The sequence below is a fragment of the Dendrobates tinctorius genome, unplaced genomic scaffold (assembly GCF_039654945.1).
Source record: "Dendrobates tinctorius isolate UK_male_01 unplaced genomic scaffold, ASM3965494v1 ptg000083l, whole genome shotgun sequence".
Classification (NCBI taxonomy): Eukaryota; Metazoa; Chordata; class Amphibia; order Anura; family Dendrobatidae; genus Dendrobates; species Dendrobates tinctorius.
Genome location: NW_027361751.1, coordinates 16,352,841 through 16,380,784, shown reverse-complemented (window position 1 = coordinate 16,380,784; position 27,944 = coordinate 16,352,841). Strand labels below are relative to the sequence as shown.

The 27,944-nt window shown below is 41.5% G+C and overlaps 2 protein-coding genes across 2 annotated transcripts in view; one reads left to right on the top strand and one right to left on the bottom strand.

The window, feature by feature from the left end:
• Nucleotides 1-27,944, top strand: part of ARSB (arylsulfatase B) — a 208,212-nt gene that overhangs the window by 173,635 nt on the left and 6,633 nt on the right. The gene's annotated exons all lie outside the window — the stretch shown is intronic.
• On the bottom strand, nucleotides 193-27,472 carry LOC141097050 (uncharacterized). Its single transcript, XM_073584009.1, has 5 exons — nucleotides 27,230-27,472; nucleotides 16,992-17,101; nucleotides 15,778-15,925; nucleotides 1,020-1,445; nucleotides 193-738 (listed from the first exon to the last, which is right to left on the bottom strand). The coding sequence occupies exons 1-5, from the start codon at nucleotides 27,470-27,472 to the stop codon at nucleotides 193-195; spliced, it is 1,473 nt and encodes a 490-aa protein (XP_073440110.1).

Genomic DNA, 27,944 nt, shown 5'->3' with positions numbered 1-27,944 from the left:
TGTTTAAAAATCAGTCTTAAAGAAAGAAATTAAAAAGCCTAACTGGCAAAACAATTTTTGTCTCAGTCTAGAAAGGACTTGAAATTGTGGTCATGTGTAATGCAAACATTTAAATTTCAATTTTTATTTTTTATAAACAAACAAAAAAGAAAAACCAAACAATTTTGTTAATACAAAAAGTTAACATAAAAACTATAATTGAGTGTAACTAAAGTCTGAGTCATTCAGTTGCTGCCTTCCAGGATTTATGAATGGGCCAGACTGCCAATGTGGGGTTCCAAAGTTCATGCTGTGTAGCGGCTGATTCACCCTTCTTGGCGTGCTTGTTACCTGTTCTTGTGTCTGCGGCCATGGGGTTATTGACATTGCTTGGGAATCCACCAGAATATAACTGTCTTTTAGTTGTCCAACAGCAGCTTTATTTAGCGCTTCAAATATAATTCTCTCAGCCTGAAGCCTTTGCGTAACGTCCAGAGACCGAAGTCTTTCGTCCACCATGTGTGCAAAGCCCCCAATGGCTTGCTTTTCCTGCAGCACCAATATGTTCTTTGCTATATCGACAAACTCAGGAAAAGGTGGAGCGGTGGCCTTTCTTTTTCTACTCACAGGGTTACGCCTTTGCACAGTGTACGCTCCCACGGACACACTTGCCTCCTCTGCCTCCTCGTCGGTTGGGTTTGATGTTGCAGGGGTTTCAGGAATTACACATGGTGTAGGTGACACCTCTTCTGTTACATGCTGCAAGAACAGAAAAACAAGGTTAAAACACAGAAAAAGTAAAACGAGTGTTTTGTAAACACATAACAATAATTTATTAAGAGGGGGTGTGAACATTGGTACTGGCTATGTACTGACATCGACAATTTGTAGAAATTATGTTATGATAAACCAATTTAAAATGAAGAGGTATCAGCTGTGAACAAAGTTTCAAATCATCAACTTAATGAATAAAACTCAACTGTACCATGTACATATATATGTATCATAGGTTATTGGAGGGAAACCCAAAACATACTTACATCGACTAGAGGGGAATCAGGCCGTGTCACTGTTTCTTCCTCTTGTGGCAGTGACATAGAACAGTGCATAACCCTGGGGATTTCCTGGTCTCGCGTAAACTCCAGCAAGTTGTAGTACCACAACTTCGGAACATACACTTCATCGGTACCCGCCCCTGACCTTGTAGACTTTTCCACCTTGTTCAATTCCTTCTTGAACACAGTGCGTAGAGCTTGAATTTTTTTTTTAATAACAGCCTCATCAACCGTTTCGCTAGGGTGATTTTCTTGATATAGATTGACAAGTTTTTCATATGCAACCTTCTTCTTGTATTTGTTACTGTAGTCTGGAGACTTCACCTTCCAGAGGCAGGGCAATGAGCGATACATCTCAATAAATAGGCGTATGAAGTCTTGGCTGTTAGCAACTTGGCTACTTGATGCCATCTGTAATAAAAAAGAAAGGAAATGGTGAGAACTCTTTCATTTAGGTACGGACATACATTTTATAAAAAATAGTTTGTATCGCATAAGCTTGGTCGCTGTCCTAGAAAGGTATCCCGTTCAACAATTCCAAAAATGGGGGCGGGCGCGGTTTCAAAACTAAAATGGCTGCTCGAACATGTGCATATGGACAAAATGAACATAGACACAATAAAAAAGAGTTTGAATCGCATAAGCTATGTCGCTGTCCTAGAAAGGTATCCCGTTCAACAATTACAAAAATGGGGGCGGGCGCGGTTTCAAAACTAAAATGGCTGCTCGGACATGTGCATATGGACAAAATGAACATAGACACAATAAAAAAGAGTTTGAATCGCATAAGCTATGTCGCTGTCCTAGAAAGGTATCCCGTTCAACAATTACAAAAATGGGGGCGGGCGCGGTTTCAAAACTAAAATGGCTGCTCGGACATGTGCATATGGACAAAATGAACATAGACACAATAAAAAAGAGTTTGAATCGCATAAGCTATGTCGCTGTCCTAGAAAGGTATCCCGTTCAACAATTACAAAAATGGGGGCGGGCGCGGTTTCTACACTAAACTAAAATAAAACGATAAAATAAAACAAAAAAAAAAAAGGGCATAAAAAAAAGAATAAAACTTTGGAACCAAAATAAACTTACCTTTGACGTTGCGAAAATTCCGAAAGTTAGGGAGAAAAAATATAAAAAAATTTGCACTGTTGAGATGATATTCAAAATGGAGGTATTTGAAAATAACCAACGATGATGATTCTTCAAGAGGGTTGCTGAAGGTCGAATAGCGAAATCTAACCAAAAATGCACTTTTGTCTCTAGGGAGAAAAATGCTGGTTTAGAAGCTAACCACGGCGCTCCAGAGATTTAAACTGTAACGCTATTACGTCCTCTTTAATGACGCCGCCGGCCAATGACAGCGCAGCGGTGACCACCAATCGGCGCTTTGGGGGGCGTTGTAAATTAAACGCTGAAGCACGCCCACCGAGGTCTGAATCGTTTTTTGTTTAGTAATGTGAAAGGTACTCAACGAGCAACGAGGTCGCTATGCAGATCGCTGATCTCTCTAGAGTCGTTGACGAGAGTGGACTGTTTGAAAGCTATCTAGCGATCACGTAACGACACAACAGCGATCTATGCCTGGTCGGATCGCTATCGTTATCGCTGGTGCGTTGCTTAGTGTAAAAGGCCCTTAAGTGAAAAAGGCCAAATTGTGCCCAAAGTGTCACTATTTTGTGTTGCCACCTTTATTTTCAAGCACTGCCTTGACTCTTACAATCCTCCATGACGACATCATTTAGCTGGTGGATGTTATAGACCTTGTTCTCCTCCACCTTCTGTTTGAGGATGCCCCACAGATACTCAATAAGGTTTTGGTTTGTAGACATGCTTGGCCAGTCCAGCACCTTTACCATTAATTTCTTTAGCAAGGCAAGTGGTTGTCTTGGAGATGTTTGGGGTCGTGATCATGTTGGAATACTGCCCTGCGGCCCAGTTTCCATAGGATCATGCTCTGCGTCAGTGTGTCACTGTACATGTTGACATTCTTGGTTCCCTCAGTGAACTATAGCTTCCCACAGCTGGAAGCACTCCTGCAGCCCCAAGCCATGACACTCCCACCACCATGCTTGACTATAGGCAAAGCACACTTGTCTTTGTACTCCTCACCTGGTTGCAGCCACACACTCTTAACACCATCTGAAATAAATAAGTTTATCTTGGCGTCATCACACATGGCTTACAGGACTTGGTTCCAGTAATTCATGTCCTTAGTCTGCTTGTCTTCAGCATAGTGTTTGTGGGCTTTCCTGTGCATCATCTTTAGAATTAGCTTCCTTCTGTGATGAGAGCTATGCAGACCAATTTGATGCAGTGTGTGGCGTATAGTCTGAGCACTGACAGGCTGACCCCCACCCCTGTAACCTCTACAGCATTGCTGGCAGCACTCATATGTCTATTTTGAAAAGAAAACCTCTGGATATGATGCGGAGCACGTGCACTCGGCTTCTTTGGTCGACCATGGCGAGGCTCGTTCTGAGTGCAACCTGTCTTGTTAAATCGCTGTATGGTTGATAAAGGATGAGTTTCCCTCCCAAAAATAACTAAATTTTAGTTATTAAAAGAGTAACTCTCCCTGCACCTCTATTGAGGTACGATATTAGCTATTAATGTCAATCTCGACTATTAAAAATTAATATCCATTTAATAATGCATCAACGTTATCTTTTCCTTAGATACTAGCAGAGACAAAACAGTGTATCAATAAAGGACATTTATTACACACACAAGTCTACAGTCTATTACATACAGGTTTATACACAAGCTGGCGACTATAAATATATATATACTGATGCTACAGCGCTAATACAGTAATATCACAGAGTCAAAACCCACAATTAACTGCCCGAATTACCCAAATCACACATGTAATATCAGGCCTCCCACCTATGGCTCACTATGCCTAAGGCCTGGTAAGTGAGAGGTTACAGAGGATACTCGGCCATGTGTGTCCATCATCATCCCAGGAGAAAAGAGAGACAGACAAAAGCACACCTCTGTATTTATATGTCCAGCTAGAAAGAGGTGTTTCCAGCCCCGGGTGTGGGGGGTGATGTGACCTGTATATTGTCCACTAAGGTACATCCCCTCAATTCTGATAACACCTGTTTTACTCGTACATGGCTGGACCTGTCGTTGTAATACAGTAGGCTGGAGGATGGTCTCCATGTGGAATACATGTGGGGGAATTGTATATAGATGTGTATATACACAAACCATGCACTATACAACTCTAGATAATGATGTACATTTTGGGGCACTTCCCTTCTACAATGGTCTTGGCCACCATGCTGCAGCTCAGTCTCAGGGCGTTGGCAATCTTCTTATAGCTTAGGCCATCTTTATGTAGAGAAACGATTTCTTGTTTTAGAACCTGAGCGTTCGTTAACATGACTCCTCATGGTAAAATTCCAGTGACCAGTATGCGAGTGTGTGAGTCAGAAAACAAAATTTTCCCCACCTGCCCCCCTCGCCATTCACACCTGAGACCTTGTAACACAAATGAGTCACATGGCAGTTCCACCTGATGAAGACAGGGTTACTGTCAAAACGCGTTGCGGGCTAAAGAAGAAACATTTGCTTTGTCCTTGTGTTCCTAATGCTCCGCTGACCATTTACTCTCATCGTCCATATCTTCAGTGTTGTCCCATAAAAAAAAATTTGCAAAAATGAGGGGGTGTACTCACTTTTGTGATATACTGTAGGTTGCCATTACCATTCATGTGAATAGCCTTTATTTAATATTACATTTCCGCACTGTTGGTCTAGCTAGTCGTGGCTTCTGTTTCTGGAGCTAGGCTACCCTACCGTATTAAAAGGGTGGTCTGTGACAACATCTGAGGTCACGAGACCACCAAGGCCTGCAAGATAGCCGGTCATGAAATGAAATTGTCTGAGTATTTGTCACTTAGTATTTATGGTTTATTTTTTAACCAGCTAATTTAAAACTAGTTTTCTGACCTCTAGCCTGTAATCTTCAAAACTAAGAGCGAGTCTCTATTTACATCTAGCAGATGAGTTCCCTTTGTAGAAGCGTAGCATCAGCCCTATTACTAGACCGGTAAGAAGGATTTAATGACCTGCAGCTGCCAATGAGGCTGGATCCTTTGAAATGAAAAGTAGTATTTTATCCACGGGGAACCATCAAAGCCTCTGGGTAATTGTAGTCCACTTTTTTCTTTTCATATTTAATTTAAAAGACACTTTGAAGATCCTGTTTTTCATTATTTGTCTCTTTCTATGAAAATATTTTACTTTAGTGTATACCATACAGGATTCAGAGCAGGTATACACAGTCTTCTCCTGCACGCCCGAGTCTTATTCACAGGGGTCCAGGAAGCTGAGATCTGTGAGGCTGTTTGCAAGGATGATCGATTGTCTTTGAAATTGCACATCAGACGAACGGTTTTTGAAGATCAGCATAATGTAGAAGCAGAGACCCTAATTGCACTGATGTGCCACTTACTGGGCTGTTTGCTGTAGTTTTGATAAAATTACTGTTTTTATCAGCAGGACATTGGAGGACTAGTAAAACTGCTGCCAGGTAGTCAAGCACATCCATGCGCTCTGTAAAATCCTGCCCCTACCACTGATTGGCAACTTTATGCCTATGCGGGGCGGGGATATACAGGGCTCAGCATTCAGAGAACTGCTAGATCTGCAGCAGGTAAAACAGTTATTTTATCAAAATGAAAGCTAAAAGCTCAGTAAGTGACACATCTCTGGAATCTGGGTTTTTGCCCCTACATCATGCTGTTCTCAGATGGAGTAGCAAAAACCTGGTGATCGATTTCCTTAAAGGGACTCTGTTAGCACAAGGATGACTGTTTAAACCAAGAACAGACACTCTGTTCACCCTTAGGCTATGTGCACATATTTTTTGAGCTGCGGACTTTTCCGCGCGGATTTGGAAAAATCCGCAGCTCAAAAAGACCTGCGGTTTAGGCTGCGGTTTAGCCCTGCGGTTTCACACCTCTATAATGGACAAGGTGTGAAACCGTAGCGGATTCCGCACAAAGAATTGACAGCTGCGGATTGTAACCTACAGCAAAACCGCGCGGAAAAATCCGCAGCATGTGCAGAGCGTTTTTCGGTTTACCTTTGAAAACAATGGTACTGTACAACGCACCTAAATCTGCTGCGGACCCGCAGGGCCAGAAACACTGCGGATCCGCAGCAGAATCCGCAACTTGTGCACATAGCCTTAGCGCCTCCAAACAGTTCAGTACAACTTCCCACTTGTTTTCCACACCCCTTTATTCTGATTGACAGCTCTGTCTATACATCCAGAGAAGCGCAGAGACAGAATGCTGTTACTGCCTATGTGAAGATTGCTTTATACCCTCGATTACTGGACCGTTTCTAAAAAGTTTAATCAGCAAATTTAATCCAAAAATACAATTCTTGAGCATCTTTCGCTTTCTTTTGCATGAGTTGTATATTTGGAGCCAAAGACATGATTGGATCCCATCCTATGATTGAAAGAAAACCAAAAAAAAGCCTTAGGGAAAGGCCTTCCTGAACGAATAGGACAGGATCTGATGCCGTCCTTGGTACTAAATATACAGCTCATGCACAGATCTGTAACGCACGAGTAAAGCTAGACATATAAATACCTTGCTTAGACCAAGCCTTATCATAAGCAATATAACTATGTATCAGTCCTTTTTTTGCAGAGCAGTATAAAGGCTCCTATTCCCATTATATTAATGTCAGCCATACCTGCCTATTCCGGTCAGATAGGACAATCCTCTAATTGTGAGGCTCACCTTGTGAAGTGATCCCACAAAGTCCCCCAGGTTCAGGTGGGTGCAATGACCCCAGGTGTTGGTGCAGCTGACAGGAAGGCACGTGGGGAGCGAGGACGTGGCACACTCAGGAATTTTGGGAGCAGATGTCAGCAGGAATAGTGGCAGGTTAAGCACGGTGTGCACGGAAGGTGGGGTGCGCCAAATTGAAGTCTTGAAACTCAGTGCTAAGGCCTCTTTCACACTTCCGTTTTTGACAATCAGTCAAGATCCGCCGATTTGGAAAAAAAACGGATCCGCCATTTTTCTTTGCGGATCCGTTTTTTTCCTCATTGACTTTCATTATTGGCGGATCTTGACGGATTGCCGTCGGTTGCATATGTTTTTGTGCGGATTCGCCAAAATGTTGCTGTCCGTCAACATCCTCAAAGACTTCCAAACGGAGCTTGCAACGTTTTTTTGGCCGGCGGATCCTCCAGACACTGATTTAACCCGAAATTCTGTCTGGGTGCCGGACTAAAAAAAACAAATTCTCTCTCTCTGTCTCCTTTTCCAGGCTGCGATTCCTTTAACATTCTTCATTTGGCGGATCCGTCAAAAAAAACGGACGGGTGGCATCCGTTGTCATCAGTACTAAAACGGATCCGCCATCCGTCCTTTTGGCGGATTTTAACTGACACAAAAAACTGAAGTGTGAAAGAGGTCTAACATGTAGATGTGTTTCCTAATGGGCCTTAGAAAGCTTGGGGAGATGATGTCACTGCGCCATGCCAGGCAACCTGCAAAACCTGATGTAGAGCACAACAGAGGGCAGCAGACTGAGGTGAAGGAAGTAGAACCTGGAATATCTGACACAGTTGATGTCGTGAGAGAGACAAGGATCAGGGTATGTTGAATTACAATGCCCAAACCTTTTGCTTTTCAGGAAGATAAGCTATCACCAGACGGTTTGTCTGGCAGCAGCTTACTCCACTCTTCTTATTAATTACCCATGCAGGCTCAGTATGTAGGTACACTTACAGATATGCCGTATTTATTGATACCGGTTATTTGACTGACTGCTATCCAAAGTGCATGGCCATTCATACATCCGTGTGTCACCGTCCGAGCTCTCATGAGGAATGCTTCATTGTTAGGCGTTGCCGATCCTCCTCCTACAGTACATCTGTGCTTGATGTTGGCACTTCATAAATTAAAATAATAGTTACTTGTTTAAATCTGACAACTTTATTAGGTTAGACAAATAAATGAAGAACAAAAAAGCCGAGTGGCTCTCACCTGATCCTGCTGCGAGATGTGTTTGTGCAGGATATTTCACATTCCCTCCTCACAGCAGAATGCAGCTGACATTATGAGAAATTGTTAAATGGGAAATCGCTCATGTCTAACAATGGACCCTTTATTCTCGCATATGAACGATTCTTGAAAATGCTTTGTATTCTTATATATCTGTGTTTGAATAGTATAATGTCAATCCCTTTTTTCAACCTGCAAAGGTCACTCACAAAGTGCAGTAATCTATACTTATAGTACAAATGCATTTTTGACAATAATTCATTTAAATGGCCCTTATTACAGTGGCTTGTAAAAGTTTGGGCACCCCTGGTCAAAATAGCTGTTATTGTGAACAGTTAAGTTGAAGATGACACATTTCCTTACATTTTAAAAACTACAAAATAGAAAATGGGCCAAAAAATGGCCAACCTGCATGATTAGTACCTAGTAGCACCCCTTTTTGCAAGTATCACAGCTTGTAAACACTTTTTGTAGGCAGCCAAATTTTCAGATCATAATTAGCCTGTTAGGGTTATGGCTTGATCACCATCATCGTTAGGAAAGGCCAGGTGATGCAAATTTCCTAGCTTTATAAAAACTCAGCCTCCTCTAACCTTCTGCCAAAAAACAGCAGCCATGGGTGGTTCTAAGCAGCTGCCTAGCACTCTGAAAATGGTGGGGACCCACAAATCAGGAGAAGGCTATAAGAAGATGGCAATGTTTTTTCAAGTTGCCCTTTTCTTGGTTCAAAATGTAGTTAGGAAATGGTAGTTAGCAGGGACAGTGAAGGTCAAAATTTCAGTTAGAGCTACTCGTAACATTGCTAGAGAGGCAAATCAGAACACCCCTTAAGTGCAAAAGACCTTCAGAAATATTTAGCAGTAGTACATTGTTCTGCTGTTCAGAGATGCCTGTACAAAAATGGCCTTTATGGAAGAGTCATCAGAAGAAAACCTCTCCTACATCCTGACCATAAGATTCAGCATCAGAAGTGTGCTAAAGAACATCTAAACAAGTCTGATGCATTTTGAAAACAAGTCCTGTGGACCGATGAGGTTAAAATAGAACTCTTTGGCCACAATAATCAAAGGTATGTGTGGATAATAAAAAGCACAGAATTTCAGGAAAGGAACATCTCACCAACCATTAAGCATGGAGGTGGATCAATTGGGATTGTGTTGCAGCCAATGGCACGGGGAACATTTGACTAGTAGAGGAAATAGGAATAATGGATTCAAGTAAATTTCAACAAATTCTTGATGTCCTCTGTAAAAAAAAAAAAAAAAAAAAAAAAAAAAGCTGAAATTGAGAAAAGGATGGCTTCTACACATGAATAATTATCCTAAACACATGTCAGAATCCACAACAGATTACCTCAGCAGGCGCAAGCTGAAGATTTTATTATGACCCTCACAGTCCCCTGATCTGAAAATCCTTGAAAATCTGTGGCTGGACCTCAAAATAGCAGTTCATGCAAAACGACCCAGGAATCTCACAGAAATGAAAGAATTTTCCAAGTAAGAATGGATGAAAATCCCTCAAACAAGAATTGACACTCTTGGCCAGCTACAAAAAGCGTTTACAAGCTGTGATACTTGCAGCCACTAGGCACTAAACATGCAGGGTGCCAAAATTTTGCATCTGCCCATTTTCTTTTTTGTAATTTTTAAAATATAAAATATGATTATTTTTTTTGCCTAAAATGCAAAGAAAATGCCCTCTTTAACTTTAGGCCTTTTAGAGAATGTTTCATCTTCAACTTGTTTAACTGTTGACAATAACAGATATATTAAGCAGGGGTGTCCAAACTTTTACATGCCACTGTACCCCTTTCTTTATCTGACATCTGCTATATAGTGGCAGGGAAGGGGGGAAACAGGGGCCTGTGATATTAATGTCCTTTCACTACCAAACATCTCCAAACGTCTTTGGTCACTTTACCTTGTAACTGTAATCCAGATATTGCTCGCTTTTCTCGCTCAGTGGCAGATTCTGACATCGTGTTCCTTTTCTCCTAATTCATGTAGAAATTTAAGCTACTCCACAAACTTAGGCTTTATTGGCAAATTTAGTATTTTAGGTCAGTGTTCCAGGTCAGTGTTACATGAAAGTTTGGAAACCAAAATCAGGAATGAATGCAAATACTGTGATCGCTGCAGTTTAACCATTTAAATGCTGTTATTACCAGTGCGCATGAGCACCATGTGCCACCTCCCACAACGCAATTGTGAGGAATTGGTGGGTTACCATGGCATGCTGAATGCTAAATGCTTTTAGTCCTTTGGTGAAGCTCAGCTACAGGCTGCTTTTCATAGGAAAACTGTGATTTTTGCAATGTGCTATGCGATCAAACAATTGCAGATAGAAGTCCCCAATGCAGCTGAAAAAAAAAAAAAAATTGAAAAGTTTTTAACAATAACAGTCGCCCCCCTTTTCCCTTATCAAAAATTAAGAAGAAAAATTAAGATTTAAAAAAAACCTTATTTTTGTTGTCCTGTCCAAAAAAGTTTGATCTAACAAAATGTAAAATTATGTAAAACGTTAAATGCCAAAAAGGAATGTAAAATTGGAACACGAGAGCTGACATATTTTTTTTTTGTTGCCATACTTCCCCAAAAATATGCAATATAAGCAATTAAAATGTGTTGCACGTCCCAAAATGGTATCATTAAAAATGTCAGTTTGGGGCACACAAAAATAAGTCATTACAGCACTCTATGGACAGAAAAATAAGTCACAGGTCTTAACCCCTTCACCCCCAAGGGTGGTTTGCACGTTCATGACCGGGCCAATTTTTACAATTCTGACCACTGTACCTTTATGAGGTCATAACTCTGGAACGCTTCCATTGATCCCGGTGATTCTGACATTGTTTTCTCGTGACATATTGTACTTCATGTTAGTGGTAAAATTTCATTCAAATAACTTGCGTTTATTTGTGAAAAAAATGGAAATTTGGCAAAAATTTTGAAAATTTTGCAATTTTCCAACTTTGAATTTTTATGCCCTTAAATCACAGAGATACGGCACACAAAAAACTTGATAAGTAACATTTCCCACATGTTTACTTTACATCAGCACAATTTTGGAACTAAAATTTTTTTTTGTTAGGAAGTTATAAGGGTTAAAAGTTGACCAGCGATTTCTCATTTTTACAACACCATTTTATTTTTAGGACCACATCACATTTGAAGCCACTTTAAGGGGTCTATATGATAGAAAATACCCAAAAGTGACACCATTCTAAAAACTGAACCCCTTAAGGTGCTCAAAACCACATTCAAGAAGTTTATTAACCCATTAGGTGCGTCACAGGAATTTTTTTGAATATTTAAAAAAAAATGAACATCTAACTTTTTTTCACAAAAAAAATACTTCAGGTTCAATTTTTTTTATTTTACCAAGGGTAACAGGAGAAATTGGACTGCAAAAGTTATTGTGCAATTTGTCCTGAGTACGCTGATACCTGATTTATGGGGGGGAACGACTGTTTCGGCGCATGGCAGAGCTCAGAATGGAAGGAGCGCCGTTTGACTTTTTCAATGCAAAATTGTCTGGAATTCAGATCGGACGCCATGTCACGTTTGGAGAGTCCCTGATGTACCTAAACAGTGGAAACCCCCTACAAGTGACCCCATTTTGGAAACTAGACCCCCCAAGGAACTTATCTAGATATGTGGTGAGAACTTTGAACCCACAAGGGCTTTACAGAAGTTTATAACGTACAGTGGTACAATTAAAAAATCATATTTTTTCCACAAAAATGATCTTTTCACCCAAATTTTTATTTTCCCAAGGGTAACAGGACCCTAAAAGTTATTGTGCAATTTGTCCTGAGTACGCTGATACCCCACATGTGGGGGTAAACCACTATTTGGGCGCATGGCAGAGCTCGGAAGGGAAGCAGTGCCATTTGACGTTTTTGGCTGGAATTGAGATCGGACACCATGTCGCGTTTGGAAAAGCCCTGATGTACCTAAACAGTGGAAACCCCCCACAAATGACACCATTTTGGAAACTAGACCCCCTAAGGAACTTATCTAGATTTGTGGTGAGAACTTTGAACCCCCATGGGCTTCACAGAAGTTTATAACATAAAGCCATACAATTAAAAAATCATATTTTTTCCACAAAAATGATCTTTTCACCCTCAATTCTTATTTTTCCAAGGGTAACAGGACCCTAAAAGTTATTGTGCAATTTGTCCTGAGTACGCTGATACCCCACATGTGGGGGTAAACCACTATTTGGGCGCATGGCAGAGCTCGGAAGGGAAGCAGCGCCATTTGACGTTTTTGGCTGGAATTGAGATCGGACACCATGTCGCGTTTGGAAAACCCCTGATGTACCAAAACAGTGGAAATCCCCCACAAATGACAACATTTTGGAAACTAGACCCCCTAAGGAACTTATCCAGATGTGTGGTGAGAACTTTGAACCCCCATGGGCTTCACAGAAGTTTATAACGCCCGGGCGTGAAAATAAAAAATTCGTATTTTTTCCACAAACATGATCTTTTAGTCACCATTTTTTTATTTTCCCAAGGGTACCAGGAGAAATTGGACCCCAAAAGTTGTTGTCCAATTTGTCCTGAGTATGCTGATACCCCATATGTGGGAGAAAACTACTGTATGGGCACACGTCGGGGCTCGGAAGGGAAGTAGTGACGTTTTGGAATGCAGACTTTGATGGAATGGTCTGCGGATGTCATGTTGCCTTTGGAGAGCCCCTAATGTACCTAAACAGTGGAAACCCCCCACAAATGACCCCATTTTGAAAATTAGACCCACTAAGGAACTTATCTAGATGTGAGGTGAGCACTTTGAACCCCCAAGGGCTTCACAGAAGTTTATAATGCCAGGGCATGAAAATAAAAAAATCGTATTTTTTCCAGAAACATGATCAATTAGTCCCCAATTTTTTCATTTTCCCAAGGGTAACAGGAGAAATTGGACCCCAAAAGTTGTTGTCCAATTTGACCTGAGTACGCTGACACCCCATATGTGGGAGAAAACTACTGTATGGACACACGTCGGGGCTCGGAAGGGAAGCAGTGACGTTTTGGAATGCAGACTTTGATGGAATGGTCGGAGGGTGTCATGTGCGTTTGGAGAGCCCCTGATGTACCTAAACTATTGAAACTCCCCACAAGTGACCCCATTTTGGACACTAGACCCCCCACGGAACTTATCTAGATGTGTGGTGAGCACTTTGAACCCCCAAGTGCTTCACAGAAGTTTATAACACTCGGACGTGAAAATAAAAAAATCATTTTTTTCCACAAAAATGATATTTTTGCCCCCAATTTTTTATTTTCCTAAGGGTAACAGGAGAAATTGGACCCCAAAAATTGTTTTGCAATTTGTCCTGAGTAGGCTGATACCCTACATGTGGGGGTAAAACACTGTTTGGGCGCATGGCAGAGCTTGGAAGGGAAGGAGCACCATTTGACTTTTTCAACTCAGAATTGGCTGGAATTGAGATCAGACGCCATGTTGCATTTGGAGAGCCCCTGATGTGCCCAAACAGTGGAAACCCCCAATTATAACTCCAACCCTAACCCCAACACACCCCTAACCCTAATCTGAGCCCTAACCCTAGCCCTAACCCTAAGGCTGTGTGCACACGCTGCGGATTTTGCTGCGGTTTCGCAGCGGTTTTGGCTGCTGCGGACCCCAGTACCATGATTCCCTATGGGAATCAAAAACCGCAGTGCAGACGATGCGGAATTTTCCGCGCGGATTATCTGCGGTTTTCAATCCGCAGAAAGAATTGACATGTCAATTCTTTCTGCGAATTCTCCTGCGGTTTGCCATCTCCTCTATTGAGGAGATGAAAAACCGCAGGACAAAACCGCAGAGCAATCCGCAGGTAAAACCGCAGGTCTTTTGACCTGCGGTTTCACCTGCGGATTTTACAAAATCCGCGCGGATGAATCCGCACCTAATCCGCAGCGTGTGCACACAGCCTTACCCTAACGGGAAAATGGAGATAAATACTTTTTTTTTAGTTTTATTATTTTTCCCTAACTAAGGGGGTGATAACGGGGGGTTTGACTTACTATTTATGGCGGTTTTTATGTTTGGCGGCTGTCACACTCTAAAAGACGCTTTTTATTGTAAAATAGTTTTTGCATCACCACATTTTTGAGAGCTATAATTTTTCCGTATTTTGACCCACTGAGTCATGTGAGGTCTTATTTTTTGCGGGACGAGTTGACGTTTTTATTGGCACCATTTTCGGGCACGTGACATTTTTTGATCGCTTTTTATTCCTATTTTTGGGACGCAGAATGAACAAAAACCAGCGTTTCATGAATTTCTTTTGGGGGGGTGCGTTTACACCGTTCCGCGTGTGGTAAAATTGATAAAGCGGTTTTATTCTTCGGGTCAGTACGGTTACAGCGATACCTCATTTAGGTCGTTTTTTTATGTTTTTGTCGGTTTTATGCAATGAAAACTATTTTATATAAAAAATAATTATTTTTGCATCGCTTTATTCTGTGAGCTATAACTTTTTTATTTTTTCGCTGATGATGCTGTGTGGCAGCTCGTTTTTTGCGGGACAAGATGACGTTTTCAGCGGTACCATGGATATTTATATGCGTCTTTTTGATCGCGCGTTATTACACTTTTTGTTTGGCGGTATGATAATAAATCATTATTTTTTGCTTCGTTTTTTATTTTTTAAGGGGTTCGCTAAAAGGGTTAACTAATGGGACAGTTTTATAGGGCGGGTCATTACGGACGCGGCGATACCTAATATGTGTACTTTTATTGTTTTTTTTTATTATTATTTCCAAAAAATGGATTTATTGAGGGAATATTTTTTTATTTATTTTTTATTTATTTTTACATTTTTTTTTAATTTTTTTTTTACTTTATTACATAGTCCCAGGTGGGACATCACTGTCCTGTGACAGATCGCTGATCTGTCACATCACAGATCACTGTGACAGATCAGCAATCTGTCAAAGGCATTGAAGCAGACTTCCTCTTGCCTGCGCTTTGCAGGCACTGAGGAAGCCAGCTTCCTCAGGTCCCCGAAGGCCCCCGTCGCCATCTTGGATTCGGGGGCCTGGAGGATAGGAGCCCCCCGCAGCAGCGCTGCACATTGCGCTGCCGTGGGGGGCTCAGGGAAGCACGGAGGGAGCCCCCTCCCTGCCGATGCTTCCCTTTAACTCCCGGTACACCGCGATCATGTTTGATCGCGGTATGCAAGGGGTTAACGTGTCGGGGGCGGTCCGTGACCGCCCCTGACACATAGTGCCGGGTGTCAGCTGTGATAATCAGCTGACACCCGGCCGCGATCAGCGGCGCTCACCATGTGGGCGCCGCTGATCGCGGTAGACGTACTATCCCGTCCACGGTCATACGGGCCCGGGTACCGTGGACGGGATAGTACGTCGGATGTCAGGAAGTGGTTAAAAATAATAGCGATGCAAAATAATTTTTTTGGTTTGTTTTTACAAACGTTAAATTTTTTTCACTACTAAGATAATAAAGAAAAACTTGACAAGTTTGGTATCGCTGTAACCGTACTTACCGGGAGAATCTTCTTGCCACACCATTTTTTCACCAGACAATGAACACCACATAAACAAACCCCCCAAAAACCTAACACACTTGGATTTTTTTTTCCTGTTTTCTAGTATATTGAATGATGCTGTTCATAGCTTCAACCTGTCCGGTATGTGTGAAAAGTGACGCCACTCATACCAGAAAAGCAAGTGTGAATAGGGTCTTAATCTGTGCATAACGTTGTCCACTTCCCTTACTTGCAGCTTCTTTATTTTTAGGTAGACGAGAGGATTTTTTGTATTTTTCAATCGGATAAACCACGTAATTTTCCCCAATTATCTGCCTCCTGATATACAAGATCATCAAATAATTTGAGCTCTGTGGTGCTCTCAAATTATTATCCATTACTCTTAGGGATCCTCTTAAAGAGGTTTAAAGTTTATTTTTATTCTAAGATCTATTAATTAAAATTATTTCCACAATTGGATGTGTTAAAAAATATATATATTCCTGTGCTAAGATAATCTTATAAATGTGCGCCTGCTGTGTATTGTGTAATATTGTGTAATGGCCGTATCTGACCATGCAGGAACATGGTCTGTTCATACCACAGCTCCTGGGCAGGGGAGGAAGCAAAAAGAGAGTATAGAGACATTACAGCAGGAGATCACAGCTGATTCTTTTTGTGAGGTAAAACATTTCCCTGTCTGTTTTTAATCAATGTTTTACCAAAAAGAAAGAATCAGCTGTGACCCATGCTATAATGTCAGTATTGTCTTTTCCTTCCTCTCCTACCCAGGAGATGTGGTATGATCAAAGTACACAGCAGGGGCACATTTATAAGATTATCTCAACACAGGAACATTTTTTATACACAACCAATTGTGGAAGATATTATTATTCAAAGATCTATTCATTAAAATGTTGATTGAAAATAACTTTGTTCATGGGGAAAAAAACCCTATCTAAGATATTGAATCAGTAATGTATGTGGGTTCATTACAAGTATATAAGGATATTCACTCACCGCTATATACCTATTCTCTCATGGTATTGTGCTGGAATTGCAGGCATTTGACTACAGAGAGCTTTGGTAAAGTTATTTTCTCTGATAAAGCCCCTTACAGACTGTTATGTGCAACTGGAAGAATAATTGTCCAGAGAAGATAAGATGAAGGCCAGCATGTCATGACAACAGTAAAGCATTCTGAGTTGGGGTTGGACTGGCCTGCCTGGTAGGAGAGAGAAGGGGGGAAAAATTTTTTTAGGGACACGAGCCCTTTAAAAGCGCAGGAAGGGGTGCGCACACGTAGGGTTCATTATGTGACCTGCCTCAATGTCCAGGGCCGGTGTGACCACCTGGCGCACCTGTGGTCCTGGACGAACAGGAGGGCCTTCCCTCAAATACTCACCTCTCTTCGTTTCCTGCAGCACCAGTGTCCTCATTGTCTTCTGATTCTCTGTGACGTCTCAGGGCAGAGGGCGCAATGACCTCACAACAGCGCTTCCTCTGTGCTGAGATCTGCAGTGCAGAGAGCTAGAAGATGCTAAGTAGACCACACCTGTGGGGAATGGGAGAGGTGAATGTTTAATTTTTTTATGTATGTAGCAATATATGGAGCTAATACACTGTATGGAGAATTACATGGGGGACATTAAATACAGTATGGAGCAATATATGGGGTACGTTATACTGTATGGATCAATATACTGGGCCAATTACTGTGTGGAGCAACATATGGGGCTCATTATACTGTATGGAGCAACATATGGGGCCCATTATACTGTATATAGCAAAATATGGGGCCAGTTACTGTATGGAGCAACATATGGGGCCCATTATACTGTATGGAGCAATATATGGGGCCAATTTCTGTATGGAGCAACTTTTGGGGCCCATTATACTGTATGGAACAACTTATGGGCCCCATAATACTGTATAGAGCACTATATGGGGCCAATTACTGTATGGAGCAATATATGAGGCTCATTATACTGTATGGAGCACCATGTGGAGCCCATTATACTGTATGGAGCAACATATTGGACCCATTATACTGTATAGAATAACATATGGGGTCCATTGTACTGTATGGAGCAATATGTGGGGCTCATTATACTGTATGGAGCACCATGTGGGGCCCATTGTACTGCATGGAGCAATATATGGGGCCCATTATACTGTATGGAGCATAATATGGGACCCATTATATTGTATGGCGAAATATGTGGGGCCATTATGCTGTATGGTATGGCGGTATTTGTACCTTGTATGTGCTATTATTGGTCTTGTTATAGGGGATTGTGTTGTGTATGGAAGTCACTTGTTCTCTCTATCAATAAAGGGCCTGTCACACTAAGATATCGCTAGCAATATCGCTATAACTAGTGACGTTATAGCGATATTGCTAGCGATATCGCTGTGTCTGATACTTACCTACGACCGGCTCCCCCGCTGGTTATCGCTGATCACGCGAGAACGTCCTGGGCTGTTTCTCGTCGTCAGCTTCCTGCGGCGCTTCCTGCTGTGACGACGAGCGACGCGTGGAGCCGGGCGGGAGGACGCAGGATCGCCTGGTGTGACAGGTAAGTAGCGACCCCCGACCCCTGCGATGTCGCTGGTGAGATCTGCCTGTGTGACAGCTCACTAGCGACCACTTAGCGATGCACCAGCGATCCTGACCGCGTCATATCGCTGGTCGGGATCGCTGGTACATCGCTAAGTGTGACAGTACCTTAAGGGGAAGAGTCTTGATTTCCAATAGAGATTAAATACTTGGAAGTTTAATCCCTCCCTGTCCATTGACTATTACACTGTAGCAAATATGCACTTACAAGGGGACTGCGGTGAAAAGAAGTAATTGCCTATCCTACTGGTGAAAAGAAGTAATCACCTAACATAAGGCCATGTTCACACATTCGGTATTTGGTCAGGATCTTTCCTCCGTATTTGTAAGCCGAAACCAGGAGTGGGTGATAAATACAGAAGTGGTGACGTGTTTCTATTAGACTTTTCCTCTGTTCCACTCCTGGTTTTGGCTCACAAATACTGATGTAAAATACTGACCAAATACTGAACGTGTGAACGTGGCCAAAGGATAAGTGATCATACGCTATTGATTGGTGAGGGTCCGACTGTTGGGACCTGCACTGATCTGCAGAATGTGCAACTTTTATCCCCATTATAATGGAGCGGTATGTACGACTCAAACACTGATGCACTCATTCCCTAAGAGGCTGCACACACTGGGCTTGGCTTTTTCTGGAAGCCCCAAAGATGATGAATGGCGCTGTGGTGAGACATCCCATCTGCTGCTCCATATTAAAATGGAGATAAATGTGCTCTGTCTGGGATAAAAAGTTCCCCATTCTTCCGATCGGTGCGGTTTCCAATGGTTGGATTCTATCAATAAGTTATCACCTGCCTAACCTGTGGATCAGTGATAACTTCTTTTCATCTAAGAACCATTAATACAAACTACCATAATTATACATCCCAGTTATAGTGTGCGCACAGTAGATGTGCAGGAGCCTCCGGCGGTTTACAGTCGATGCTTATATACAAGTTGATAAAATATGTCTGTCGCGCTAACGGCAGTCTGCATAACTTTCCTTATAGTCTACAACTTCAAAGAGAGCAATTCCAGCTGCATACTGCTAGTTTAGCTTGACCACCAAATAAGACCTTTAGCCATAAATGACCACATTCTGGACCCACCCAGTCTCGATGACAGAGACACGTGTAGTTATAAAGCAGCTGACGACATGTATAAGCGAAATTATATAGTATGTTTGTACCTCCAGTAAAATTTCTCCAGTGATAATTTCTGTAAGAACGTAAATCTACACAGGAACAAAGTTTTACTGTGTAATTACTTAGGGTAAAATAGTCTGTTTTCATATATATTTATAATCCGAGTCGTTTCTCTGAGCGCAGAATAATGGCCAAAGCCTCATCAATCGCTCAAATGTGGGCTCCAATTGCCTCTTAAAAAATGAAGGTCAGTACTATTCTTCACTTTTTATTTATTTCAATAAAGTTACAGACAGTCACAGGACTCGGCATAAAATTCATTATAACCATAAAGTTTCAAAAGGTCACAAAATGTCTCTTTAGTTAGATGGCGGAAAAGGAAAGAAATATCTCCCGTTTGTTCAATAATTCATAACCGGTGTTGAGATGTAGATGGTTAAGAGGAGATAACTGTTTAAGAGGTTCTCCAATTATGCTGAAATGGCAATGCAGTGAAAAACTAATATACAAACTTAAAGGTGCACTAAATGTAGGAAGTGCTTAAAAATGTAAAAAAAAAAATCCCTGCAATTCCTCTATTAATCTGCTCCTTTTCTTTGATCCTATATTATGTTATGATTAAAACTGAAATATGTGAAAAAAAAACATTTTGTTTATCACATGACACCAGTTGTGTCACTCCTCCTCACTGCCCTGTATGTGGTTGTAAGACAACTGTCTGCAGCAGAAGCCTCCCCCCTCAGCCTTGTCTGCAGTAGGAGAAAAGATTGCCACGTTCTACCCTAATAGCTTGTTTATCTTCTTATTTTAAGACTTTTCTGGTGTTTTGTAAGTGCTTGTTATAAACGTCATGCATTAAATTTTTTTTTTTTTTCACAAGCTTTTCGGTGACCCCTTTTTTTGGGGGGGTCACACACTTTTTGACATGTTTATTTCGGATACAAGAGGTAAAAAAAAAAAAACCCTAGAAAACACCTATGCGTTTTGAAATAAAATCCCCAAATTTGAATAAAAAAAGGGCACAAAAATTGAAATGTTTATAATACCACATATTATAATTGCCTATTGAGCCTCCTGGGATTTTCTAAAAGTTTTTTTTTTTTATAATTATTAGAACTACTACATGTCACGGTTGTCCATAAGAGCAGGTATTCTAGTGAATTGCCTTGGAATAGTGTAATGTTTAGTTTCTCACCTGAGAAAGCATTCCTTTGACCCAGGTATAGCCAGTGCCAAACCAATTATGGGCCCCACATAGTCCTCCACACAGTATAATGGGCCTCACATAGTCCCCTATACGGTATAATATACATAGTAACATAGTTAGCAAGGCCAAAAAAAGACATTTGTCCATCCAGTTCAGCCTACATTCCACCAGAATAAGTTGCCAAATCTACGTCCTTAATGGGCCCCGCATAGTCCTCCATGCCGTATAATGGCCCCCGCATAGTCCTCCATGCCGTATAATGGCCCCCACATATTCTTCCATACTGTATTATGGGCCCCACATAGTCCCTCACACAGTATAATGGCCCCACATAGTTCTCCATACAGTATAATGGTCACACATAGTCCCTGGCTTCGCGGGCCAAATATAATCACTCTGAGGGCCAGAGTTTGACATGTGTGATCTATTGCAGCTTAGACTCCAAAGAATCTCCCAGTTCTTCACATTTAAAGGAGATATGCACAAGATTCCCATGTTGCATGTCCCTAAATAGTCAATGGTTGGCTTACCGAAGAACTTGTAGCCAGAGATTGTCAACAGCGTAGTGAGCAGGGTGAAAAAAGCCAAGAGATGAGACAAACTGTATTTAAGCGAACATGAGATAAAGGTAATTTTTATTAATACAAAGAAATGATAATACACAATACAGAAAGGAGATGAAACAAACAGGTGTCACAACGCCATGAGCACATCAATTATGTTTACAACATGTAAGCCACAGATACATAGTTGCATGAAGGCAATGCCCAGATGTATACACAATATTATAGCAGGCCACACAATGCATAATACATAATAGGGATATATAAATAAATATACACTCCAGAAAGCAACTCCTAACAGAGGGGTGTATATAGGAAAAACATATCAAGCCCAATGGTCAAATACAATCCCCTATATAGAGAGTAATAACATGTATCCATGGAGAGGTCCCAGTGGAGATGTATAAAAGAATAAGATCCCATACAATGGTAATAATCTACATTAAGTATTGCACATGAGCCCGTTAAAGTGCCACGAAACATAATGTAAACATAATATACTCTCAGCAAAGTGCTGTGTGCATTACCTGGCGATGAGAAACAGAACCCGACGCGCGTTTCGCATCAGCTTCCTCTGGGGGTAGGATTTAGTGGGCTCATGTGCAATACTTAATGTAGATCAGTACCATTGTGTGAGATCTTATTCCTTTAGACATCTCCACTGGGACCTCTCCATGGATACATGTTATTACTCTCTATATAGGGGATTGTATTTGACCATTGGGTTTGATATGTTTTTCCTATATACACCCCTCTGTTAGGACTATGTTTTCTGGAGTGTATATTTATTTATATATCCCTATTATGTATTATCCATTGTGTGGCCTGCTATAATATTGTGTATACATCTGGGCATTGCCTTCATCCAACTATATATCTGTGGCTCACATGTTGTAAACATAATTGATGTGCTCATGGCGTTGTGACACCTGTTCGTTTCTTCTCCTTTCTGTATTGTGTATTATCATTTCTTTGTATTAATAAAATTTACCTTTATCTCATGTTCGCCTATCTCTTCCGTTTTTGTTGGATTTTTTGTCAATAGGAAGGGCGATTTACTTGGACCTTTTGGCTTTGGGTTAAACTGTATTTAAGACAGGTCAGGAGTCGACACCAGGAGTAGAAATGTAGTGACCAGGTGATAAATCCAAGGAAGCAAACAAGGGTTTAATGCTGGAACAAGGCTGAGGTCGGGGTTAGGATTAGTGACTTGGAACAAGAAAAGGAAGAGTTGCAGTTGCCTAAAAATTGAACACAGATGGTCACTATATATGTGGTCTCTCTTTGAGACTTGCTGCTCAAACTAGGTGAGTACTGACTTGTGTCAATCAGATAACCAAAACAAAGGTTTCGGTTACAATATGCAAAAAAAAATACCCGGATTGATACCAATAATAAAACTATCAATGTACATTGAAGTGAACTATTTTATTAGTAAAAATGAAATGGAAAAGGCTCTGTCCACATCTCCATCGTTGCTTCTGTTTATGGTGGAAGCAATGTTGCAGTATTGGTTTCATCGTACAAAAGATACCAAAGTTGGGATCCTATTACTTTGCATTGCGTTCCTACATGGTGTCCATGGCTCTGATGGCAATAATCAGTGTTGCTGACTCTTCTCATCAAATATAGTGTGACCTACTGATGAAAGGGTCTATGTTGTCGGTGTGAAAACATCCTTAGGGCTCATTCAGACATCAGTATTTTGACGTACAAGAAAAACAGACAGATTTTTACCAGAGTTTGATGAGAGTTTCATCAGTTTTTTTTCACTGATAAGAAAAATTTAAAAAAATGAAAATTTCTCCTCCTACTCCTGTCAATCTGTCAATGAAAACTGGACAGCATGCGGATGGAATGGGAATACTGTCAGATTTTTTCACTGACCCATAGTCTTCCATTGTCGAGATTGATCTGACACTTGGATTGATATCAGACATCTCTCCGCGAATTTTCACGGACCTCTCGTTCTGCAAAAAATCACAGACATGCGAACAGTCCCATAGGCTGTCATAGGTACGAGTGATATCCATGAAAAACAAGGAGAGCGTGAAAAACTGACGTGTGATGAGGCCTAACCTTGAAGAATTATTCTTATGACAGCAATGGGAAAAAGCCCTAAAAGAAAAGAGGTGAAAAACCAATGGATAAAACCAAGTAGCTCGTCCTTCAGCCTCAGCATATTAGTTTCATCAAATTCTAGATGAAAAATAACGTCAAATTTCACAGTTTAGTCATGTTACTAACGTTAGACTAGATTGCTCTCCAGCTCTCGTATGTTAACTATTTAGAGATTACTTCAGGCCATGATGTGCCCTTAAAGTATACATATATACCCACATCCCAGCAGATTTATAAAACCCAGCAATCTGCTTACAGCATTGTGACCACAGAGCAGAGGCAAGCAGTGCACCCAAAACACTTCTCATTGACATATCTGATTCTTGTGGTCTTCAAATAACATGTCCCAAGACAAAGTCTTTCAACTTGCACCATAAAAGTGGATGAGGATCTCAGACGTTCTGCTTATATCCTGTAAAGCACTGGCTATATTATAGGAACACTGGCCCTGATTTATTAATCAGCTTAAGTCCGTTTTTGCCAAAATGTGCAGCTTTGTGCAAAATGTCATAAATTGAAGGTCGATTTTGTATTTGACTCCATAAAAGTTGTAAAAGTGGTCATGGATTACAGGTGGTGAGCATGGCTTGTAGACACACATTTGGTATGACAAACATTTAGAAAGTCTAATTCCAGTGCAAATCTATACCACAGAATCCAGCGCGGGACCCGGGCAGTAGTGCCGGGAAGTGTTTGGAAAGTATGAATTTATTTTTTTGGTCCATGCTAGACCTGATTTTAGAATAAAAAGGACAAGAAAACTACTCTAAAGTGGTTTCAGAAAAACCCTGTCCTCCGGCAGTAGTGTATTTTAGGAAAAAAGTTATTTTCTTGCCTTCCCTAGGTCCAGCGCTAATCTCTTCACTTACTCCCGGCAACAGATATTGTCAGCAGCGGTGATGTCACATCGATGACGCTGCAGCCAGTAGCTGACCTCAGCGGCTCTGTCCCGGTCGACTGCACGAGCCGCTGAGCTTAGTTATTAACTGCAGCGAATGTCGATGTGATCGCGTTAAAACTTACTGCAGCCCATGAAACAGGATCTTTATGCTAGATCCCATTGACAAAGTAGTAGGCCATTCAGCTATCCAGCAGAAGGCTGGTGTAGTTGTGGGAAGTTTAAGCATGCTTTGTGATTGCACAGATAACCTTATAAAAGATAATCTTTATATAGTGCTAATGTATTCCACAGCACTGTATAGACATTATTAGCATGGTCCCCGATGGGGCTCACAGTCTAAATTCACTAGCAGTATGTCTTTGGAACGTGGGAGGAAACCGGAGAACCCGAAGAAAACCTACGCCAATACGGGGAGAACATGCAAACTCCTTGCCGATGTTGTCCTTGGTGGGATTTGAACCCAGAACTCCAGCGCTACAAGGCTGCAGCGCTAACCACTGAGTCACCGTGCTGCAAGATCCCATATAAGAGTAGAGAGACCATTGCATACCCTCCCAACAACGCCCTCAACATCGCCACCCGCACCTCTCTATAAAACCGATCTGAGCATAGCAGTCATATCATTGCAGATGCCATGTTAAGATTACAGTAATTACACAGCTCAGCAGTCAGTATCACACTTGATGGGATTAGATACACAGCTCGGTGGACTGTATCACAAATGATAGTACACTGAGCTATGTATCTAATTCTATCACATATGTGATTTAGATACATGGCTGTGTGGACTGTATAACATAAAATTAGATACACCGCTCAAATGTAATTACTGTGATTTGAGCAGAGCCATTATATCAGTGCTGTACTCAGATCACAGTAATATCCGGTGAGCACAGATCTGGGCACTAGTGTGACAGAGATTTTCTCCAGTGATGTGTACTCATTGCTGGATAAAGCCACAGCCATGGTGCCCAGATCTGTGCTCACTGACTGGTCATTATTGTGATCTGTGTGCCATGACATGACGGCTCCGCTCAGATCACTGTAGTTAACCTGTGAGTGCTCCTCAATTCCAGGCACCAAGGGCAGTGGTGGTGACTTCGACTCCATCCTGTGGTGAGTACACAACACTAAATAAAATCACCCTCGCAGTGATGATGCCCAAACCTGTGCTCTCCTGTTATTACTGTGATCGCTTCAGTCAGATCAGTTACTACAGGTAACAGAGGGAAGTGGTAGCCCACTAATTGTGCTTGGCTACAATAAAATGGCGCCGGGCTCCGACTACAGCCGTGAACTGGGCACCTGTGACCTGTGTCCAGCTCACAGCTGAGGCAGCCACGGTATAGCAGATTCGCTGGACGCTGACTGCAGTCCCCTATGGCCTGGGGCTGCCATATTTGCTGTGCATAAGTGATGTGCTCTAAGGCCTCATACTCACTGGCGATAAATCGGATTGCACTCTGACCAATGTTAGTGAATGGGTGACATCTCACTTGCGATTTTTTTCTCATCCAAAATCGGTCTGAGAAAAAAATCACAGCATGCTGCGATTTCCAGCGATTTTCGCCAATACAAGTCAATGGGTACGATTAAAAAAACGGACCAAAAATGGACCATCCGTTTTCCATCCGTTTTAAACGGATACATTACCATTCTGTGGTATAGAACACTGTAAATGGTCCTGTAGAAAAAAAGTTACTGAGAGAAAAAAACGGATGGAAAACGGGCGGAAAGATTCAAAATCGCATAGAAATCACATGACACTCGCATAACATTCCACCCTTTTTTACAGTCCAGAAATCGGACTGTTTTTTTAATCGCCAATGGGTATGAGGCCTAACACTAGCACGCTAGCAAATAATAATGGCCGTTCCCAGAGTTAAAAAGATACAAATAAAAAACCCCAAAACATTACACTATTTAACTGTATGCACTTTTTAACAAAAAGTTCAATCCTTTAAACAACAATCATGACACATTTCCATTTAGTATTGATAGCTAAAAGAAAAAGCAAACATTTAGATTGTCATTTGTGAGAAGATTACATGGGCCCTGTGGACTTGTCATCCATTTGTGGACTGTGGATGAGGATGTGTTTGTCCATTTGTCTCCATGACTTCTTCCTGATTAGATTAGGATACAATGTAATGTATCGTTATCTCTTCTATTACTCTTATCTACCTTTCATTACTTTTTCTTATTTTCCATAGAAAGTCTCCCTTAGTGTCATCCCTCCTGTCAATAATGACTTCCTTCCTTCTCTCTGGAGCTTTTTATATTGTCATTGTAGATGATGACCTCTGGAATGATCTCTGCTCCTTAGCTCTGTTTTGCTTCCTTATTACAGGCTCCTGATCCCATGCGTTCTTTGCCTGTGTGGCGACACTTCTCCAGACGTCATGTTGTGTTCCATTCAGATGAAAGTATGGTATAGTAGGAGCCTCGTGGTGCAGATAGAGGGGCCGATTTCGGCCTGTTGGTGTACCTTAATGAGCACCGATCGGCTTCATACAAGCTCACTAGTGCTCGATTAGGCCTCTTTCACACTTCAGTTTTTTTGCATCAGTTCAAATCCGCCAAAAAGTTAGAAAAGCGGATCCGTTCTTAACTGATGTGAACGGATGGCACAGGATCCGCTTTCAGACGGATCCTGAAAATGAGGAAGTTTAAAGGAAACGCTGGCTGGGAAAAAGAGAGAGAGAGTGAGTTTTTTTTTTTTTTCTCCAGCACCCAGACAGAATTTCGGGTTAATTCAGTGTCTGCAGGATTCGCTGGGAAAAAAAACGTTACAAGCTCCGTTTCAAAATCTTTGAGGATGGAAACGGACAGCAACATCACGGCGGATCATCACAAAAACTGATGCAACGGACAGCAATCCGTCAGGATCCGCCACTAATGAAATTCAATGGGGAAAAAAACGGATCCTCAAAAGAAAATTGCGGATCCGTTTTTTCCAAAACCTGGCGGATTGTGACTGATTGTAAAAAACGGAAGTGTGAAAGAGGCCTTACCGCCACAGACTGATGAACAATGACTGGTCTGAGCTATGGCTAATGCGCTTGTTCCGTCCCTCACAGTATCTTGTTATTGGCAGCGCATACCACATTCATACAGTACGATGTGCTGCTGATGACATTGATTTTTTGGGGGATAAATGATCCAAAAACTTGACTAATGAGCATTTTGCTAGTTTGTTGGGTAAACTCATATTTACACATGCAGAAAGTCGTAAAAAGTCTTCCAAAGAGCATTCTTTTCACCGACGACTTCTCTAAATGTACCATATAACCTGAGTTTCCAATCGGCTGCCTCAAACTTTTCCAGTTGGGGAACCTAGTTTTCATGATGGATGGAGATCCCAAAGGTTGACCCTGTATCGGGTAGGTAAGAGATGGAACAGGAGCTTCTTATGGATCCTTCATGGGTCTATTAAGTTTAGACAAATAACTGACTCACAACCATCTCTTTTAACTTACCCATATGCTGTTTTTTTTGGGGGTTTTTTAATGGCAAGAGTCTGTGGCATGTTTAACTGACTTAATGTAATTTTTCAGCCTGAAGACACCATTAGGGTGTATAACTCGGACGAGTGCTATCTGATGATTTACACCGTTTTTTTTTTATGTTTTTACCAGTTTACACCATCAGACCGTAATTCCCATGCACACTGAACAATCTGTAATCGATCATTCAGAACACACAGGTTGCCATTGTTCTCGCTAGCACAAACCCTGTTTACACTAGTGCGCTGCCGAGAACGATGATCTTTTGTAATGAAACCAGCAGCACGGCATAATATGATCTTACAGTGTAAAT

Coding starts and splice junctions, on each gene's coding strand:
- LOC141097050 (XM_073584009.1), bottom strand. CDS start 27,472: ATGAAAACTAGGTTCCCCAACTGGAAAAGTTTGAGGCAGCCGATTGGA. Junction 1,446..15,777: donor TATTCACACTTGCTTTTCTG/GTATGAGTGGCG, acceptor TTTTTATTACAG/ATGGCATCAAGTAGCCAAGT. Junction 739..1,019: donor CTGATTCCCCTCTAGTCGAT/GTAAGTATGTTT, acceptor CTGTTCTTGCAG/CATGTAACAGAAGAGGTGTC.